The sequence below is a fragment of the Scatophagus argus genome, chromosome 18 (assembly GCF_020382885.2).
Source record: "Scatophagus argus isolate fScaArg1 chromosome 18, fScaArg1.pri, whole genome shotgun sequence".
In the NCBI taxonomy this organism is placed as follows: domain Eukaryota; kingdom Metazoa; phylum Chordata; class Actinopteri; family Scatophagidae; genus Scatophagus; species Scatophagus argus.
The window spans coordinates 14099259-14118530 of NC_058510.1; the positions used below are offsets into that span (position 1 = coordinate 14099259).

Genomic DNA, 19272 nt, shown 5'->3' on the forward strand with positions numbered 1-19272 from the left:
GTAAATATTAATATACTATATGTGTAATTTTAAAATGTAAACTCCCAAAAACAAAAACACGCAATGCGCTCTCCCTCCCAGCTTGTCTCATACTGGCTGTTTGTCAGCAACAGAACATCACAGTTATGTCTTCAGACTTCAGTTACGGCAACTGTGCAGTTTATACAGTTGAACAGCTCAAATCAGATTACACAGATTAGTTGTTTCCTGCGCTGCTTCTCAGAGTGAATGAAGGACAGACACAAATCAGAGTTAAAAGATCCATGAGATCCATCACACAGGATAATGAAAGTCCCTGCACATCTGGGTAAAGTACACAGACCATATCCAGACTGGAGCTGGAAAACTTGCCTGAACCCAGTGTGCTTACATTAATAACATTTTTAAAAGGCAACACAATCTCAAACTGAACCCAGGACAGTCAGAGTGTGGATCCATGAAGTGATATACCACAGCAATCTTTGTGTTTTCTCTCTTTAACAACATTTATCCAGTATAATAATGTTCAAGTACCTACTGTACCCCTCAGTTAAGCCTTTGAGGCAACATATTCTTAAAAGTTGTGAAGAACAAATCAAGTTTCCACTGAAATGCAGAGATTGAGCTGGGAGTTAAACCAAAGGTGAGCGTTCAGGAAACAATGCCAGTTAAGTCACTGACATTGTGAACAGCAGATCATACTTCTAATATAGCCAGGAGTCAGGGATAAGTATCATGTCTATGCATTAATTATTGCTATAAGCAATATGCCTTTGATCAATTTCTGATTTCAACAAAGCCATACTTAGTTATTCATATATTAACAACTTGATTTCTGAAATAGAACAAACTTAAATCAACACCTGAAATAAAATCTAAATTAAAAATCTAAATTAAGTCTGTTAAAACCAGATATCTGTCATTGCCTCCTACTGCTTTGTGAAGTATCAAAAGTAACGCCAATGCTATGACATCATGTCTCAAGGAACAGTTTAGGGTTTGATTCTCACCCTCGTCATTGATGAAGTCCTTCATGGAGGCCCAGGTCTTGTTGTTGCAGTAGAAGGAGGTGTTGGCGGGCAGGCTGCCGTTGACACAGTGTGCCGGACTGCGGACACATTTCTGCCGCAGGTTTCCCATGAAGAGCTGCAGGCCAATGAGGGCGAAGACACTCAGACAGAAGACGGTGAGGATCATCACGTCAGCGAGCTTCTTCACTGACTGGATCAGAGCTCCAACAATGGTCTTCAGGCCTGCCAGACAGCCGGGGGCGCAAGGAAGTAGACAGGATTAATATTTGAGTATATGTTACTGTGGCCATGAACTCTCATTTAGACCAAACACAGGAAGAGTTGGCTCAAAATAACTTTTACAAAAATTAAAGAATAAAACAGATAAATACAAAATGAACTGCCATTGCCACCATTAATGTTGACAATGGCAAGGGCCATAAAGATGGCAGCCATCACCGCTTAACTTCTTCCCAAAATGCAAAATCCTAAAATGTTTCACTCAAAACCCAAACAAAGTTTAAGCACTTAGCAAAATTTAGTTAGTTAGTTAATGGAAAATTGGAGACACTGCTGTTCATTCAGGTTTTTTTTTTTTTTTTTAAAGCTAACCAGAGCAATGTGAGACTAAAGGGCCACCATCTTTATTGATCTGAGTCACATACTATAAATATAAAAAAACATACAGTGTATGCAAAATTATACATATTGAAAAATAAATAACAACTAATTTAATGAAAAAGAAAATTTGTTACAAATATAACTCTGCTGTTAGCTGAAAATATCTTGCCATATGTGGTTACAGTCAAGAAACACTGTAAAAGTGTTTTTATATTCATGTTATTTTGTAACATTTCTTGGAAATTGAAGGTTTTCATCTGACAGCAGTTTGAAATTTTTCAAAAATGCTGCCACTGCGGAAAAAGTCACCATCATCAATGCCAACAAAATGAAGGAAAACATACCACAAATTTCCCATTAATATTCAGATAAAAACAAACACATGCACACACAAACATGTGGTGAAAACAGCAGGAACAAAACACACTAAGAACACAAAGGGTGCAGACAAGTTGACTATCCCCGATCAATCTGTCCAAATCAAAGAATCAACCAATTTCTCTTATACTTAAGTTAATTCATTAGAAACAGACACGACACGCTGATTATTCACATCCAAAATCTTCAGTCATGTTGGTTAAATGAATCAACCTTGTTCTTGTTAACATGGGAGCGTCTGTAAGCTAATGAATGAGTAGTGTGATTAGATTAAATTATGACTGCAATGATGACATGCTTTCAACATGTTTCTACTTCTGTGAGGCAGTTATAACATGTATGAGACATTGTTATAACGCGGTTACTACCATGGCATGAATATGATTTAACCACATGTTTAAAACATGATAGTCTGTTGATACCGCATGCTAACATGCACTGTGGAAACATACAGAGGCTAGTCAGCGACAGATTAGAAAAAATAGTTACATTTTGTTGTAATTTATCTTCTTGAACAGACATGTATCAAGTATTAAGTTTTGATCAAGTGAGTAGGCTGCTAGCGGTTTTTCAAAGCGTTAAATATGTTAAAAAAAACTAATTAGATTTAAGATTAACAAGAGATTGAGATTCTGGGTTCAGATTTAAGAAAATACAATTGAATTGCAGTTATATTTAGATATGAATATAAATGTGGTGTTCATGACCTCAGAAAAGAAAATTTTTTTGAAAGCTCCAAGTTCATGATTTGTGACATGTTTGCATATATTTTCAGAAATGGTGGAGGCCATGGAAGTTGATTTCTTGGTGGATGGTAAGTTAATATATTGTCATGTTAGTTTAGATTTCCATGTTGTAACCACAAATATGACTTCTGTGTGTGTGTTTGTGTGTGTGTGTGTTCCAATTGATAGCAACATTTAATACAAAGTCCACTATACAAGCTAATCTAGCTTCAATTTATGTGGTCAGAACATTAAAGAGTGACTTGACTGAGTGTCAAGAACTGATTTCTTTAAAATTGCTGTTTGCTGAGCCTCTGATGTCCAGTCACAACCAATTTTCTGAAAGACTTCAGTCTCTTTCTGCATACTACCTATGTGTACTTTATCTAAGTGGATGTCATCAAGTAGACAGTACAGTATTCAGTAGGCAGTATGCAGGATTAGATTTCAAACATAACGAGTGATTTAATGCTTCCAGCAGACTCCAGCCAGGAGGTGTGTGCTTCATATTCACTCCCCTGCGTTCGCTTTCTCACCTGGGATGACAGAGATGGTTTTGAGCGCTCGCAGCACCCTGAACGTCCTTAAGGCTGACACATTACCCAGGTCCACAAACTCAGTCACATATCTGCAACAAGCCAGGAGACAAAAGCACAAGAACAGACACACACAGAAGGGTATGACCACACTGAGCAACAATGAGCCAACACAGAGGGATAGAAAAAAGGAGATACCAAGAGAGACAGAGAGATACAGTAGAGACAGGCCAGGCTGGATGCCAACAGTGGAGTTCAAGCAACATCGATGATTGAGAAGGGGAAAATCAGATGGTCAAAGCTGCTCACGTGGATTTAAACTGGAGACAAACTCAGTCTCAGACCAGAGTTCCAATCACAAAAATAGCATCAAAAATGTTCTTTACTAAAATTCTGGGTATTCAGTGTCAACTCATATTTGTGTGTTTTGTGTAGCCAACTTGTTCATTTAATGTGTTGGGGTTAACAGTAACCATCTTTGCATATCATCTAATGTGCTTGCCATTTGCTAATTAGCAAAGTTAAGCTATGTTATATATACAGACTACAAAGGTACTTTGAAGATGAGTAAAATGCCACTAACTGGGAAATACAGTATATACCATTAACATTATCCACAACACTGCGTATAATGTATATAATGTTTTTATTCTTTCTCCAAAGCCTAAATCAAAAACTTGTGTAGTGACTGAATAGTTAACTCAAAGTTGTCATAGCAACAGTCATGAGGGTGGAGAACTTACAAAAAGGACTGAGGGACTTATGGACACCCAGAAGATGTGCTAAATAGATTCCTGGCAGAGATCATTCAGATGACCAGTTTATTTCATCTCCAGTTAAAGATCATGTGTTCAGCTTTTACATATCTGATTTCTCCTCCTTTACTGTCTCTTGACTTCAGATCAGGTGATTACACCTGGGACGCCTGCAGAGTGCGAAGTGGGTGGGGGCTGGTACTACAAGACATGGCAGACATGGGACGAACAAGAGAGGACGTTGACAACAACGTTGCGATGACGAGTGCTTTTTTGTTTTCCTCACTTGTCGCCCCCTGGTGGTGATGAGGCCTTACCTGGGATGACTGAGATAGTTTTCAGGGCTCTCAGCACTCTAAAGGTTCTCAGCGCCTGCAGGTTCCCTACTTTGATAAACTCTGTTAACAGCCTGCAGGGGGCAGTGTGGTGGTTGTCAACATACAACAAAAGAAGAAAAACATATTAAAGTCTGAAAATAGCGTGGTAATTTGAAAGTAAAGATCTGAAAGAACAAAATCAAATGTAAGTTTTCTTTTTTTAATTGAACATTTTGATTTAATATCTGTAATCCTATGTTAAAATGAATATTGAGATGATGACAATTTACACATATATACTGAGGACCAAATTTGCTTTTTTATCACCTTATTTCATCATATAAAGACATATGTCAGCCGAGAAAGAAAATGCACTACAGAAATGTCAAAAACATTTTGAAGGTAATTTAGTTGAAGACTAAAGTTGGTTGAGAGCTCTAAAAAGAGATAGCTGAATGACCTCTGAGAGCTGAGATTAATTTATAATGTTACAATGTCAAGAATGAACTTTGATGTTAAAAAAAAATACAGTAGCTAGGACTGATTACATACCAATGCATGTTGAACTATTGCAGCTTCAATAATAGTAATATCAGTATGTGTGACAAGATAGATTTATTGTTATTTCTTTTCTTCATTATAACAGGATATTATAAGGAACTGTCTCATGTTAGAACTGAGGATTTTTCCACGGAAGGTACAGAAACAGCTCTGAAAAATAATTTTAATCATAATTATCACATCACTTATAATCAGAGGTTGAATTTGGCAGGTACTCAGAGTACTGACAACTCTGTTTTGAGTCCACTTTAGTTCCCACATGTCTGTATATCGCTTTCTTCTGGTGAACACTGGCTCATGTATGACTGACAATCCAAGCGTTACGTAAACAGCACTGAAATATCTTGAAATGTTCAACAGTCTAAAGAAAGGAAGAAATTTAATCAAGCTTCTCACTGAACTCAGGTTCTGTGTTCAGTATAAATTACTGTGAGGCTACAGGAAACCCTGTTTCCAAAAAATCATTACATTCTGTTTCTTTTGTTTTGTCCATTGCCGTTCTGATCAAAGATAATGACGGGTTGTAAAACTTTCACTGGCAAAGGTTTTTCCAGTCAAGGAAGCATTCTTTTCTTATAGGGTTGTTACAAGAGGTGCTATCAGTGGTAGCACCAAGCCACCTCTGCATGTTCACACATTGTATTTCAAGATAACAACTAATTTACCCTTATGGAGATTTTTAAATTAGTTTTGTTGGAAAAAATAAATGAATCCAAAAAATGACTATTAAAAAAAACTGTGAGGGAAATTTTCTGTTTCACTGTATCAAAATTAATTACTTGAAAGTGCACTCCTCACAAATTTACGTGTGTGTCCACAGAAATATGGAGATTTATATGAATATGAAGACATCAGATTGTAGGGTGGCACGGGGGTGCAGTAGTTAGCACTGTCTCACAACAAGAGGGTTCCAGGTTTGAATCCCAGTCTGGATGTGATTCATGCCAATGGTAATATTCATCAGCAACCAGACTACAATGAGCTAAAATGTTAAAGAAGTTTTGGAAGTAGCCTGTCTGTGAAGATTACACTTCTCTTTACTTGAGATTGAATCAGATGAGGCCGTAAGAGCCAAAAGGGCGCCAGGTTATGGTGGCCATTTTGGGTTCCTGGTCAGATCAAGTCATTTGATCCCAAGCTGCTAACAGCCCTCCATTGCGGCTCATATGTCATCTGCGTTGACTGGCAGGCTGATTGAATTACAGTAGAGGCAGGTGGGTGTTGTAGTCAGAACAGGCCGTTTAGATGCAGGTAGAGATGATCAGCAGATAGGAAGAGTGACAGCAGAGACACTTCACACTGCAGAGGCCAAAGGGCCAGTTTTGCTCTGATGGTAATGTGTCCAGGGTGCAATAACATATCAAGTAATACGTGGGATTTTTTCATTTATACTGTATGTTTTGTCCATAAAAGCTTCTACCCTCCAAAAAAATGAAGACAAACCACTTGAAAGAGAATATATTCTTTGTCCTCACATATCACCAGTCTGAATTTACAAAAAAAAAAATAGTAGTAAAAAATCACTTTGTTTAAGGGGTCACATTTTCAAAAAGACTGACAAGGAACATGTCAGAATAGGACACTTTATGAGGACAGAGGACAGACATCAGAGAACAGGATTTCTGACATTTAACGAATTTGATTATTAGCAGTTTTATCACAGTATAAACAGCATGAGAGGTAAAGGTTATATTTATATCAGTTGTTGTTGTTTATTAGGCTATTATATCTATTTTTATATTTTAAAGGTGCACTATAGCATCATGACTTGTTGCTATTTGAAATTTGATTTTTATTTCACAGAAATCATCTAAGGCAGTGCTTCTCAAATAGTGGGGCGCGCCCCCCTGGGGGGGCGCGGTGCGATGCCAGGGGGGGCGCGTGTGACCCTGGGGAACATGCTTTTTTGCCGTACTAGAATAAAGTGTAATTGCACATCCACTACAGTAGTTGGCAGTGGCGCTCTCATTGTCAGAGTGTGCGCAGGGAGTATTAGCTCTATGGTGTAGCGGCTTTTTTGCACCGAGCAGGCGATATGAAGTGCAGTAAACGAACCTTTAAGAGACAACATGAAGAAATTTTTAACAGGGATGAGAAGAAAGGCGGAGAGAGACGAAGATAATGAGACAAAAGTAACTCACCCGAAAGCTAAGACGAGGAAATATGACGAAGCATATGTAGCGCTTGGCTTCACTGTGACTACAGTGGGAGACGAAAGACCGGTGTGTTTACTGTCTAAAAATGTTGGCAGCGGACAGCATGAAGCCAAATAAATTAAGGCCCCACTTGAAGACATTACATCCCAATCATGCTGATAAGCCGCTGGAGTTTTTTCAGCGAAAACGTGCCGAATATTGCCAACAATCATCCCGCTTTGTGAATGCTACTTCAGTAAACCAGCGAGAATTGTTAGCATCCTATTATTACATATTATTAAATATTATTACATATTATTATTACTATTATTTATAGTCGCGGCGGAGAGTGGGGGGGGGGGGGGGGGGGGGCGCGAATTGTTTTCTACTTGCTGGGGGGGGGGGGCGCAACAGAAAATAATTGAGAAGCACTGATCTAAGGTAATGTGGGTGGGAGCAAATATATCTGGGTGAGTTGAATTGTTGTTTCGTTTGTGCTGTTTGTTATTCACCTGTGCAGATGGTAACTGATGGTAAGATGGTAAGATGAGTGTTCTGTTATTTCACTTCAGTCTTGTTTTTCTGTCTCCAAATATATTAAACTGAATCAAAGAGTGGGTTTTGTTTTTGCTAAAACTGAAGCATTTTCACTTTTGTGTCTGATTATATGCAACTGCACCACCTTTTCAATTTGCTTTGAATTAAATCTGACCACACCCTCAGCGCCCTCTATCTGTTGTATACTGTAAAGCAAAAGATTACCCTCCAAAACTGATTCATATTTACTTTAGTAAGTGAAGACAATGACTTGATGACAGCTAATGTTCTGCTCGATTATGGTCTAATTTCTTTATGGTAATAATTTAGATGTGTTTTAATTAACATAGTGAAGATTTACTGATAGATTTTATTATGCTAAGAAGATATGAAGTGCTGCACCTTTAATGCTGCGCTGCTGGTCTGGTGATGGCAACCATTAACATGTCATTACACCAGTAATATCAGTAACACAGGGGCGGACCGACAGTGTGAGAGTGTGTGTGTGTGTGTGTGTGTGTGTGTGTGTGTGTGTGTGTTTCTCTGTGTGGTAGGGGAGGGTTGGGTGATGGACTCTGTTACCATGGGAATCCTGACTCAGTGGGAGTGGAGAAGAGCATCAATCAGACATTTAGCATGTGTGTCTGTGTGTTTGTGTGTGTGTGTCTATTTATCAACCATCACTCTGGTTTTAATAAAGCTGGGGCATGGAGGGGTGATGTGTCAGGGGCGAGTGTGTATGTGTCTGTGTGTGTGCTTTAAGATGTAAGAGATGTGTGTGTCAGTACATGCACTATTATGGTATTTTTTTTGTGTGTCTGACCACACGTTCACTTAACATGTTCTTCATCCTTGGCGTGTGTGTGTCAGTGTATAGAGGTGACTTATGTGGCCCTGTCCAGCTAAAGATCCATCTGACCACAGGATGGCCCTTGGTTCAAGGACACACACCTAACAACTGCCATTGTCATTGTGTGTGTGTGTGTGTTTGTATGAGACAGGTCATCAATGAACAATAGACTGATAGTATAATCATTTTAAAAGAAACCAGTGTTGTTCATCATTTGCTTTTTTTTTGTGCCCACATCCCATGAACTTGTCTCAAAGAGTCCATTTCCCAGAATGCTTGTCTCACAGTCACAAGAGGGGGTCATTTGGTATTTTTTATTTGGTTATTTGGTATAGGTAGAAGTAATGATTAGGCCCTCTGGGTAAATGGGAAACCTGTTAAGCTAGTTGAAAACGGCTCAAACAAGCACCAAAGTCAAATTAATTCAATTTTATTGGCAGGTAAGAAAAAGAGACAACAAAAATTAGTGAATCTCCCTTTGAAACAGACTTGAAGTTATTGAAATTAAATTGCTTTAGTCACCTTTAGTTCAGTAAAGTTCACCAATCAAAAGAAATAAAAAGCAAATTTGTTCATAAAACAAAAATGTTACTTCTTTCAATCTCAGACCTATTTTTTTTCTTCTTCTTACCCAATGTTGTTGGGTATACCCACTCATTCATACTGTCCAGGCCAATTAGCTGTCTTATGCTTTGCTGCCATGGTAGAATGAGCTGTTATTGGCCATCAAAAGCCAGTCATTTGCAATTGTAACCAATCAATTTCCCTTTTTGACAGTGTATGGATGGGTAGATTCTACAGATGGGTGGCTAACTATTTCATTGCTTGACAGCACGAAGTTCCACCTACAGACTGTTGTAGGACCAGATCAAATGGAGCACAGGTTTTGCATGTAGAGGCATCTTTTTCCAGCTCTTTCCAAATGGAGCTGAATGCATAACATTTGGGAAATGATGACAAAAAAAATATTTTGAATGATAGTAAAGGGTTTTATAGTCATAAAAATGCTTATGTAGGTTTTCCAGTGTCACAGAAATTGGTAGAAGTGATAGGAGGACACCAGTGACACCACAAACCCATCGCTCCCATCAGGTCAGGCCTAGAGGGCTGAAATTTTAAACAGGTGTAGTTGACAAGATGTCAAAGGTTTATGCGATCATGTTCTATTGTTGTTATCTGATTTTTTTTAGTTGCCAACAAAAAAACAAAGAACAACAAAAACCATAACAACAACAAAAAAATGGTTTTGAGCAATCATTGAACTTATGTAGTTTAGCTTGTGTTTTAGCCATGTGACAAACAAGCACGCTTTCAGAAAGTCGATGTTACCTTTCATAAGATGAGTCCTGCAGTAGGCATTCAGCCCTTACAGTTATTATATTATAAATTATTATTTGGATAACACAGATTCATGGATGTTATAATTAAATAAAAAAGAAATATATTCAAGAAAAATGTTGATATTCTTATATTTAGAATTCCTCCAAACTGAAAAGACAGAGCCCAGTAGCTGTCACAGGAAGCAAAATTTACATATTTCTATCTCTCAATTTAGTAATTAAATCTCTCAGATGAGGGAATAATTGCTGCTTGTAGACTACAAAATCAGATCCTTCACTTTATTCATTTGTCTCTATTGTATCCAAAGTTTCACAGCTGATTACTTAAATTTTGTAGATTTATCTCATTATCTCAAATTCTGAAATCATCTGCACGAAATTTGTCACCCAAATCTGAAGCGTATCTATGTATTCAAGTCCAGGATCAACATAAACCTGCATTAAATCCCAATGGACAAAAGCAGGAGTGTCGCTGGATTAAAAGTATGAAGTTAGTATAGCTGTTAATGCCATGATTTTAAGTTCTCTTTTCTTTCTCTAGCTCTCTTTTTCATGTTATACAGAAGTATTTCTGTCACTTTTCATGTGACCAACTGAGTGCAACATGATGAAGGTCTTCCACGACTGTCTAAAGACCTTATCTTCATATCTGAAGAACAGGTATAAGAAGAGGTACAAACATTCTTGATTTCCAGCTTGATGGGATGATTTCAATAGATAACCAGAACAGCCATCTTTCCCTAACTTTCAACTCAGTGTTTTTTCAACAGCATTTTGGTTAAGTTTAGGGACAAAAATCACTTGGTCAGGTGTAGGAAAAGCTTGGTGCCTTTAGGTTTCACACAGGAAGCAAACTGCAGTCTCTGGTGATAAACCTAACCACATTTCAGGTGTAGCATGTGAACCCTGGTCTCAGGTGTTGGCCCTTTGAACAACAACCACCTCATCCAGGACTAGAGAAACCATTGCCAGTGAACAAAGTGCAGGCAGCAATTATGCTGCCAAACCAAATTTGGCAAAGCAAATTATTATTATATAGACGTATTATGTAAGTGACAGGGTTCTCTCGGAAGCTGCCAAAAATACTTGGATGAAAAGTCACAGATCTACTTAATGCAGACAGAATGTAAAGTGCATCACCAGCGGACGTATGTTTTAAAAGCTAACAGTTTTAATAGTGAATTTGTCCTTTGAGTAAAGACATTTCTCCCTCTGAGGGATTTGGCAGCAGGTCATCAGGGTCCTATTATGTAACTTTGCAGACACATCGTCCCACCATCTGAGGGCACCTTCATCAAGACATTTCAATTTAGCGGGCGGCTGCAATGGAGGTGACAGCGCTTCATTACACCTCATGCTAACCTCAGAGACGAGCCTCAGGGTCAACTATTGATCTGATCGGATCATTGTGATCGTTTATCTTCCCAGCGGCATCCCTCTGCATGCCTCCCACTCCTCACTTCTGTGATTGATTGCCGCCTGATCGCTAACCAAACCGAAGTGCAGTGATTTTCCATCAGTCAGTCAATTACCAAAGTGGACAGGTCATGCACTTTTTCTTTTTGAAACAAAACGACAGGCTGCCACTTATAGAAGGGGCGTCACTGACAGTGCTCAGATGGAAAAGAGGCTCAGAGCTGCTGTTTCTGTGTCTTTTATTTCAGGCTTGAATTGACGGTTTGACAGTCATTTATGTGCTGAGTGACTATAAGGAGGCTTAGGCTTTTTAAACCTGTAATTTGGAAAATGCACGAGTGTCACTGAGAAAACCACTTTTCTGTCTTGTTTTGACAAAAACAGAGCAAAGTCATCTTATTCATCAAGTGGATTATCTAGCCAAAAAAAATCCCCAGTTTGGAGATATTCAGCTGTCCTTGATTATCTGTGATACCTTATTTCAAAGTTTATTTGTATATATTTAACTCATGCAAGGCCATTATAAAAAACAAAGACAAAGTTGTGTATCCATTCAGCTGAAGTTAACCAAAAACAGGTACGATAGCAGCAATATGTTGGATCACAATGAGACAATAAAAGATTGTGGAGGATTTACATGTTTTTTAAAACTGTCAGCTACAAGATATTTTTAATTTTACATTCCTGACAATTTTCCGATGATACCATCTGTCTGAGAGTTGCTTAAAGCAGAGATTTGAGTGAAACATTAAGTTCTTCTTTGTGGTACTTTCAAGAACAGTCTCACATATGATTATTGAGGTTTGCCTAGAGAAAAAAAATGCATCATCAGCAAAACTATAAGAAATACAGACAACACACTCATTGTTACTCACTGGAAATATCAGATGTCAAAGATGGTCGAATTAAAGATTGGAGTGTCCTTAAACATCCATTTGTATCCACAAAACAAACAGCCCATGGGGAGGTGTGTTTCTAATGGAGGTCAAACTACACCCCCAATCCTCCAGATCCCACCAACCACACAGGACAGACTGCATGGTGACAAGATTTAATTGAAGGAGAGCCGAGGTCAGTGAGCAGGGCAAGGTACTAACACTGGATTCAGGGTTCAAATCCCACCGAGGTCACCGCCCTGTCGGTGCTTCAGCTCAAATCAATGACCAAAGAGTCATTTAGAACGTTATATTATCATTTAACATTCACAACAGACTGAAACATTTATAGCACTTTGTTTATTTAATTTATTTATTTACTGTTGCAGTAAGTAGTAAGTAGTGTAGTAATAAGAACAATATTTTGTTTTAAAATATATTTGGGTGAAGGTGGGAAAAAGGCCTTAAAATGCAAGTGTATTGAAGAACAGTACAGAGTAAAAGTGTTTTCCACTAGAAAGTACCAGACACCAGACAAGAAACATGAATTCTCATCACAGCACAGGCTTGCTTGTTTAGTTTATTAATGATATATGATGCTGCAGCCTGAAATCTGTTTTTCTTTTCTTTTTTGTGATCAGTCATTTGGACTGACAGCACAATGAGACAAGTCCTGAAGTTAGAGAGGAGTTTCTCCTTACATAGCAAATGTGTCTGAATTTGCCGAGCACTTTTCTGCTTAGCTGTCCAAACTGACGTAAACCATAACTTTTCAACTTTTCCAACTTTTATGTACCTCAGCTGCAGAGACAGCCTTGTGTTAGTCTTTATTTTTAATTCCACAGCGCTAATCCCATCAGTACAACAGAGCCATGTCCTGCTCAACACTCTGCTGCTCTGAGCTTCTCCTTTGAACTCACCAGTTCATTCCACTCACTTTTGCTCTGCAGTTCTTTCCCCCACAGATGTTTCACATTAAAAGCCTTCCAGCAGCTAAAATTGCATAACCGCTTTAGGTGGACTTTTAATGTGAAACATCAACAGGAAGCGTTGCTTGTTGTGACACAAACTGCCACTTGAATTTTAAAATATCTGCAGAGATTCGTGCATCATCACCAGCTCGTGCTTTCAGCCTTAACACGAGTATTATTAGTTATTTGCTTTTAAAAACACATCTGATGAAGCTGCTCTCCTTCTGTAATTGCAGCACAAGTCAGAAGGTAAGAGTTGAACATATTTTGGCTCAGCACATCATGTACACAATAAGACCAATGTGCACTACAAACAGGACATTCCCTGCAGTGTTTTTATTGAAATAAATGATTGAGTGAGTGTATGTGTGTGTGTGTGTGTGTGTGTGTGCATTTGACTCACGCCATGACGATGACGCTGAAGTCGAGCCAGTTCCAAGGGTCTCTCAGGAAGGTGAAGGGCCCTACACAGAACCCTCTCGCCAAGATCTTTATGAGAGACTCGAAAGTATAGATACCCGTAAAGGTATACCTGAGAGAGGGAGGGCAGAGGGGAGAAAGAAAGACAAGAGGGAAGAGGATGAGTGAGTCATGAGAGATAAGGAGGGAAAAGGGAAAAAGTCAAGGAAAGCATGAGGAGAGAAAGAAAGAGAGTGAGGAAAAGGAAGGGATCGAGAAGAAAGAGAGAATTAAGGTCAGATGGAAGGAAGCAGAGCAGGAAGGAGACAGAAACAATGAGAGGATCATGAATGAAAAGGAGGGAACATAAAAAAGAGGAAAAATAGGAGAGAGTTGAGTAAAGCCAAATGTTATGAGTAAGGGAGTAAGAGAAGATGGGACAGACAGGAAGGATCCAGGAGGGTGAAGAAAGGAGTTTAGCAGCAGAGGGGAGATGAATACAGAAAAGGAGAGGGAGAGAGAAAGAGGCAGGATAAATATTCATAAAATCAGCAGAGCCTCAGCCAAACATCCCTCACTTATTTATTTTGTCCCCAGAAACAAGTCTGACCCAACAGGGCATCAACCCAACCATACTAAGACAAACGGACAGGAGAGGGAGAGAGAGTCAGTGACGTTTGACTTAAAATGATGTCAGTAGCAGTTACAGACGTAATCTAACTTTTATTTTGCTGATAAATTTATTCAAAACTTCAATGTTGGTACTGCAACAACATTAAACTGTTACACTTAAAAATGCTGACGATAGGAACCCTGTGAATGTTTAACAAAATAGCTGGAATCAAATTTTCTTTTAATCAGCTGTGTTTTCTGATTAGCTAGACAGTAAGACCAGTGTGAATTTGATTTGTTGTTAAAACAACTTTTGCATTTAATTTTGACAGTTTGAGCAATATGCTAAGTCAATTTCTTCCGTCTTCCACCTCTCATCAGCTCCTTGCCCTGGATTGGATGCCATTACACCATCAGGGCACAGTGTCCTGGGATGACTTGGCAGTAAAACGCTCTGCGGGAATCCCCTTCCCTCCCAGTTTTAACTGAAGGATACAACTGGCCAGAGACAGATAAGCAAACAGACAGCCAGAGAGTTTCCAGGTGTACTTACTCCAGGTATTTGGCCCAGTATGCCGGCTCGGACATGGCCATGAAGCAACAGTTGGTCAGGATGGTGCACATGATGAACAAGCTGAATAACGTGAGCCGGTTAAGGGAAAAACACCACATCGAATTCACACCTGTGGTAACACCACATACATGATGAATGAGGGAAAAAGTCACTTCAAGTTATATACAAAAAAACAACAATAACACATTTTTGTCAAAACATTTCATGATTTTGACATAATGCAACAGGTGCAGACTCTCAAAGCTTTTTAATGACAATTCATCGGTCTATGCCTGAATATTGTCCAGCAATGATGTTGAAACAAAAAAGAAATGTCAACAATATTTTCATTGTTGTTAATAATGATTAATGAACAATGTGCTCCTCCAAGAAGCTCCTGGTACTCTGGTGCCCTGGAGGCTATTGTCTCATAATCCGCCCTGAATCGAGATCCTAGGCAGTGAAAATCTCTGACTGTGTAACATCTGTTACAGAGTGCTTTATACTATAGTCAGACGAGTCCGTTTGACCTGGTATAACCTTAAATTTGTGAATTATTTTTGTGGGAGCAGGTGGGTAGAGTTTAGCAAAGGAGACGATAAGTGCCAGAAAGAGAATTGGAAAGTCAATTTAGTGTACTTCTCTGTGCTTTACAGTTCTCAGTCACTGTGGAGAAGAGCAGCAACTCAGATGTAAAATGGAAATGTCCTCAGTGTAATGTTGGCGAACTGAAGCTTTTATGACTTGTTCTCTCATTGTGAGTCTCTCAGGAGAGTGTCAGCTAAATGCCTGAAATGTAAATATAAAAATGACTCTTTTCTTCTTCTTTTGCCTCTCTCTGTGTGTGTGTGTGTGTGTGTGTGTGTGTATCAGCTACATGCCGAAGTGATTTTACATGTGCTTTTTTTAAAATACCTTTCACTGATTTCCCATTAAGGCTAAATAAAGATGAAGTGAACTGAAAGGCTGTGCCAAGTTAGCATGTGCATTTCACGGCTCCCCTCCGATGTCTGCCACATTCAATACAGCAAATTAATATGCCATTAACAGCACCGATGGGAGAAAGGGCCCACTCTTGTCTAATCATCATATAATGGGGAGCAGTAACTTTCCAAACTGTCAGAAGGAAGCAGTACATGTTAAATATCACCTTCACCTGCCATGTTCCAGCACACTACACGCGATGAGGTGGGAGAGACTTTGTGAGACCTCGCTCAGCTGTCAATCACAGCTATAAATGAATCATAATTATTGTAATTTGGCAGAAGGAACATACTCCCCACATGAAAGCGGCCCAAACTCCAGCTGAAAGTTGTTTTGAGCTGCAGGGTAATTGTTGATTGAGTGCCGGCTGTAATGATGTTGCTGGAGCGCGGTGGCAGGCGGTGAGATAATACGGTTACCGATTGACAAACAACGCAAATGTCCCCCCACTGCCGCCGCCACAGAGCCAGGAGCTAATTACGCCGTAATGATAGCCCTGCTGTTATGGACCTCCCAGGCCACCGTACCAGCGGTAATGTCATTATACCTCCCACATCCACCATATTCCTTCTTCCTTCTCTCTTTTACCTTTCTACTCCCCCCCATCTTTGGCAGGACAGTAAAATACTTTTTCCTTTTTCATCCCAAATCAAACCCATTCAAAGCTAATCCTCTAATTTCTCTCAGGATTTTTAAGTCGGTAGTGGCAGTCTCACTTTTCATTATCAGTTCATCGGTGAATTATTTTCTCAGTCCATCAGGCAATATGTCCAAAAATGGTAAAATTGCTAAAGTTTCCTCAAGGCAGAGACCATGTTCTCAAATGTGTTGTTTTGTAAGATCAAAATTTCAAAACTCAGAGATACAAAATCAGTTGTGCTGATATCCTAATAGATTAATTGTTTCAAAAGGAGCAAGTCTGGTACGTGTTATACTGTTTTGTTAATAATAACTAGCCAGTCAACTGTATTCATAACATGAGAGGGAGTGTCAGAGCAGTCAGTCATCTTAAACCAAAATACACAACAATGATAATACAACATTAACATAATGCTGATTAAGTGCTGACACAACAATAAGTAGAATAAACGATAACACAATATATAAAACTTAATTATCATGACTGTCTAGGCTGCGGATTCGGCAGGTGTCTGTCTGACACCTGCCTGTTTCTCCATGCTTAAGAGTAATACGCTTAATATTGTCACTTAATGTCTGCGGCTATTGTTGTTAGTTTTCTGCCTTATACCTTACAATAACAACATCAAAACAACACTAGCACAGAGCTAACATGTGGACATTGTCCTGCTAACGCAAAATGACCATAATTATAGTCCAACAATGGTGACGAAATGTCACATGCCAAAATACCTTTATGCTACCATCGCAGGACGGACGCTATGCTGACATGTTGACACAAGAAAACAGAAGTGTACATTCACAAACATCAGGTTGCCTGAAGTTCTGACCTTATAAAAACCACATACACGCAATAAAGAAATGAAGCACAGCTCTATATGGATTTCACAACACAACTCAGACAGCATGGCAGCAAAATGTTCACATATTTTACAGGAGACAAGTTGCAGTTCAGTGGGTGTTTGCATGTAAACTGTCCTCTTGTGAGGGACTCCTCGAATTGAGATCTGCATTGATTTGTGATTTGAACAAGTTTATTGTTTACACGATGCCTCTTAAGATGCATCATCTAATGTTTAAGAGGCTCCTCACGAGTCATTACATTAATTGAATCAACTTGACTCAGTCCTCTCTTGACTGACTTGGACTTCCCCCAAAAGCCTCACAAACAGCTCTGGCCAAAGAGCAAAACATAAGCTGGTGCTGACGTTATACTGACACACAACTTTACACAGAGCTTTTAAAAGCCATCAGATGTTAACTCAAACCTCATGCAAACCCAGCACAGCAGCTCAGCTCTGCCTCAACAACAAAGTCACAACTACAACACATTCCTGACAACATCTCTGCAACCCAGCAACAACACCAGAACAACGCTGAGACAATTCAGACACAGTGAGACACAGCTGGTGGCTGTAATGCAGCTTTGAGGCGTCCGATGGATTAACGTGGTCCCTGAGCAAAAACTCATGGGACACTAAGTCTAATGTGTGCCCTCGAGAAAGAGACCCTCTGGGAAATGTAGTCAGATATTCTGTCCAATATTTCTGTCTAAACCTACGGATAATGTTGCCCTAAGCGAAAAAACACAACACATGATCTTTGTTTTCTAATAACAGAGCTGTTTGGGTGTGTGTTTGTGTGCACCTCACACCACAGCTTGTCACTGTGGCGCCACTATGGTTGGGCATGAATCCAGAACACGCACACACTTATAAAAGCACTCATAGGCAAACAGGCACACACACTAAAACTCCACTTGACCACCAGAACTTGTACTCTTATAGCGAGCCCCCCCGCCACCAAAAAAAACACACTCGTTATAACTTTTCTTTTGTCTCTCATTATAACACACACACTCGAACAAACACACACCCAGCACATCAGCAGTGCCACACCTCCGATGCTGACCTCTTCCCCCTCTTATCGTCCTGACAACAGCAGCGTGTCCGCCCGCTCGTCATCTCTCAACACCAGCAGCCGCTTCCCGAAGTAAAAATAGATAAGTGTGAGGTGAAAGGAGGGAGGGAGGGAGGGAGGACGGGAGAGAGGGAGGGTTGTCAAGGGGAAGGCTGTTGAGTTTTAGGCGTGAAGTAATATCTGCCCTGTTCGGTATGTCTGGAGTGCACAACTGGAACCTTTTCATCCAAAACTGTTTTCGGCAACATTTTAAGGCCTTGAAAGATGACAATCTTAATTTAATTTACTTTTTTCTTTATGGTGCCAAACTGAAGATATACTGTAGCATATAATGGGCATGATGGTTGATTATCTGTTTCAGGAAGTTTCAAAAATGAAATGAAAGGATGTCTGACACATCAGAGTATCCAAACAGCACTTAATGTGAAGCATATATTAATTACATTTCCAAGAGGCTTAAGGTTATTTGAAGGAATTCGTTAGTTTAACTTGGTTTATTAAAAGAAACAACTACCTGCAGTTTTAAATTATTTACAACATAAATTTCTTCAGGTGTTTTACTTTCTATGAGCGCAGCAGGTTAGACTACTTAACATTGAGTACAAACCTATACTGATATTCTCAAGAGTGGCTGTAGGTTAAAGGTCCTAAGTCAGTCAGTAGCAGACCCTGAGATTCAGTGTGTGTGTGTGTGTGTGTGAGTCACAGAGAGAGAGAGCAAGGACCACCTTGATGGGAAATATTTACTGGTAATGTTTATTGCTCGCCAGACAGCTGAAGATGATATCTGGCTTAGAAATACAACTCTGTGATTCACACACACACACATACACATGGTCAGTTGACACGATTGGTAAATACACTGTCATTTCTTGACGTGTGTCTGGAAACCATCCAGCTGTAGCAGTCAGTGTCAACTCTTCCCAGAGAGGGTTCAGGATGTAAAGAGCTTTTCTGACACAGTGGTTACACTGTACAGTCAGAAGTATTGTTCAAATCACTGCAATAAGTTTCTTTCTATAGCATTTCTTAAAACATTTACATTTATCTCTCCTTAACTAACGTCAACCACATTACTGTAACACAAGTGGAAAATATATTCATTTTACATTTTTATCTTAGCATAATCAGTCCTTCTTTTGCATACTTTCATTCTGCT

At 39.3% G+C, this 19272-nt stretch overlaps 1 protein-coding gene across 1 annotated transcript in view; it reads right to left on the bottom strand.

Annotated features, from left to right (window-relative positions):
- The window catches only part of LOC124049359 (sodium channel protein type 4 subunit alpha-like), a 174567-nt gene that overhangs the window by 110478 nt on the left and 44817 nt on the right, over positions 1-19272 (bottom strand). Inside the window, exons 5-8 of the mRNA XM_046370892.1 lie at positions 14571-14660; positions 13410-13538; positions 3250-3341; positions 990-1232 (exon numbers count right to left, since the gene is read on the bottom strand). Coding sequence (XP_046226848.1) covers positions 990-1232; positions 3250-3341; positions 13410-13538; positions 14571-14660 — 554 coding nt within the window. The remainder of the gene's footprint in view (positions 1-989; positions 1233-3249; positions 3342-13409; positions 13539-14570; positions 14661-19272) is intronic.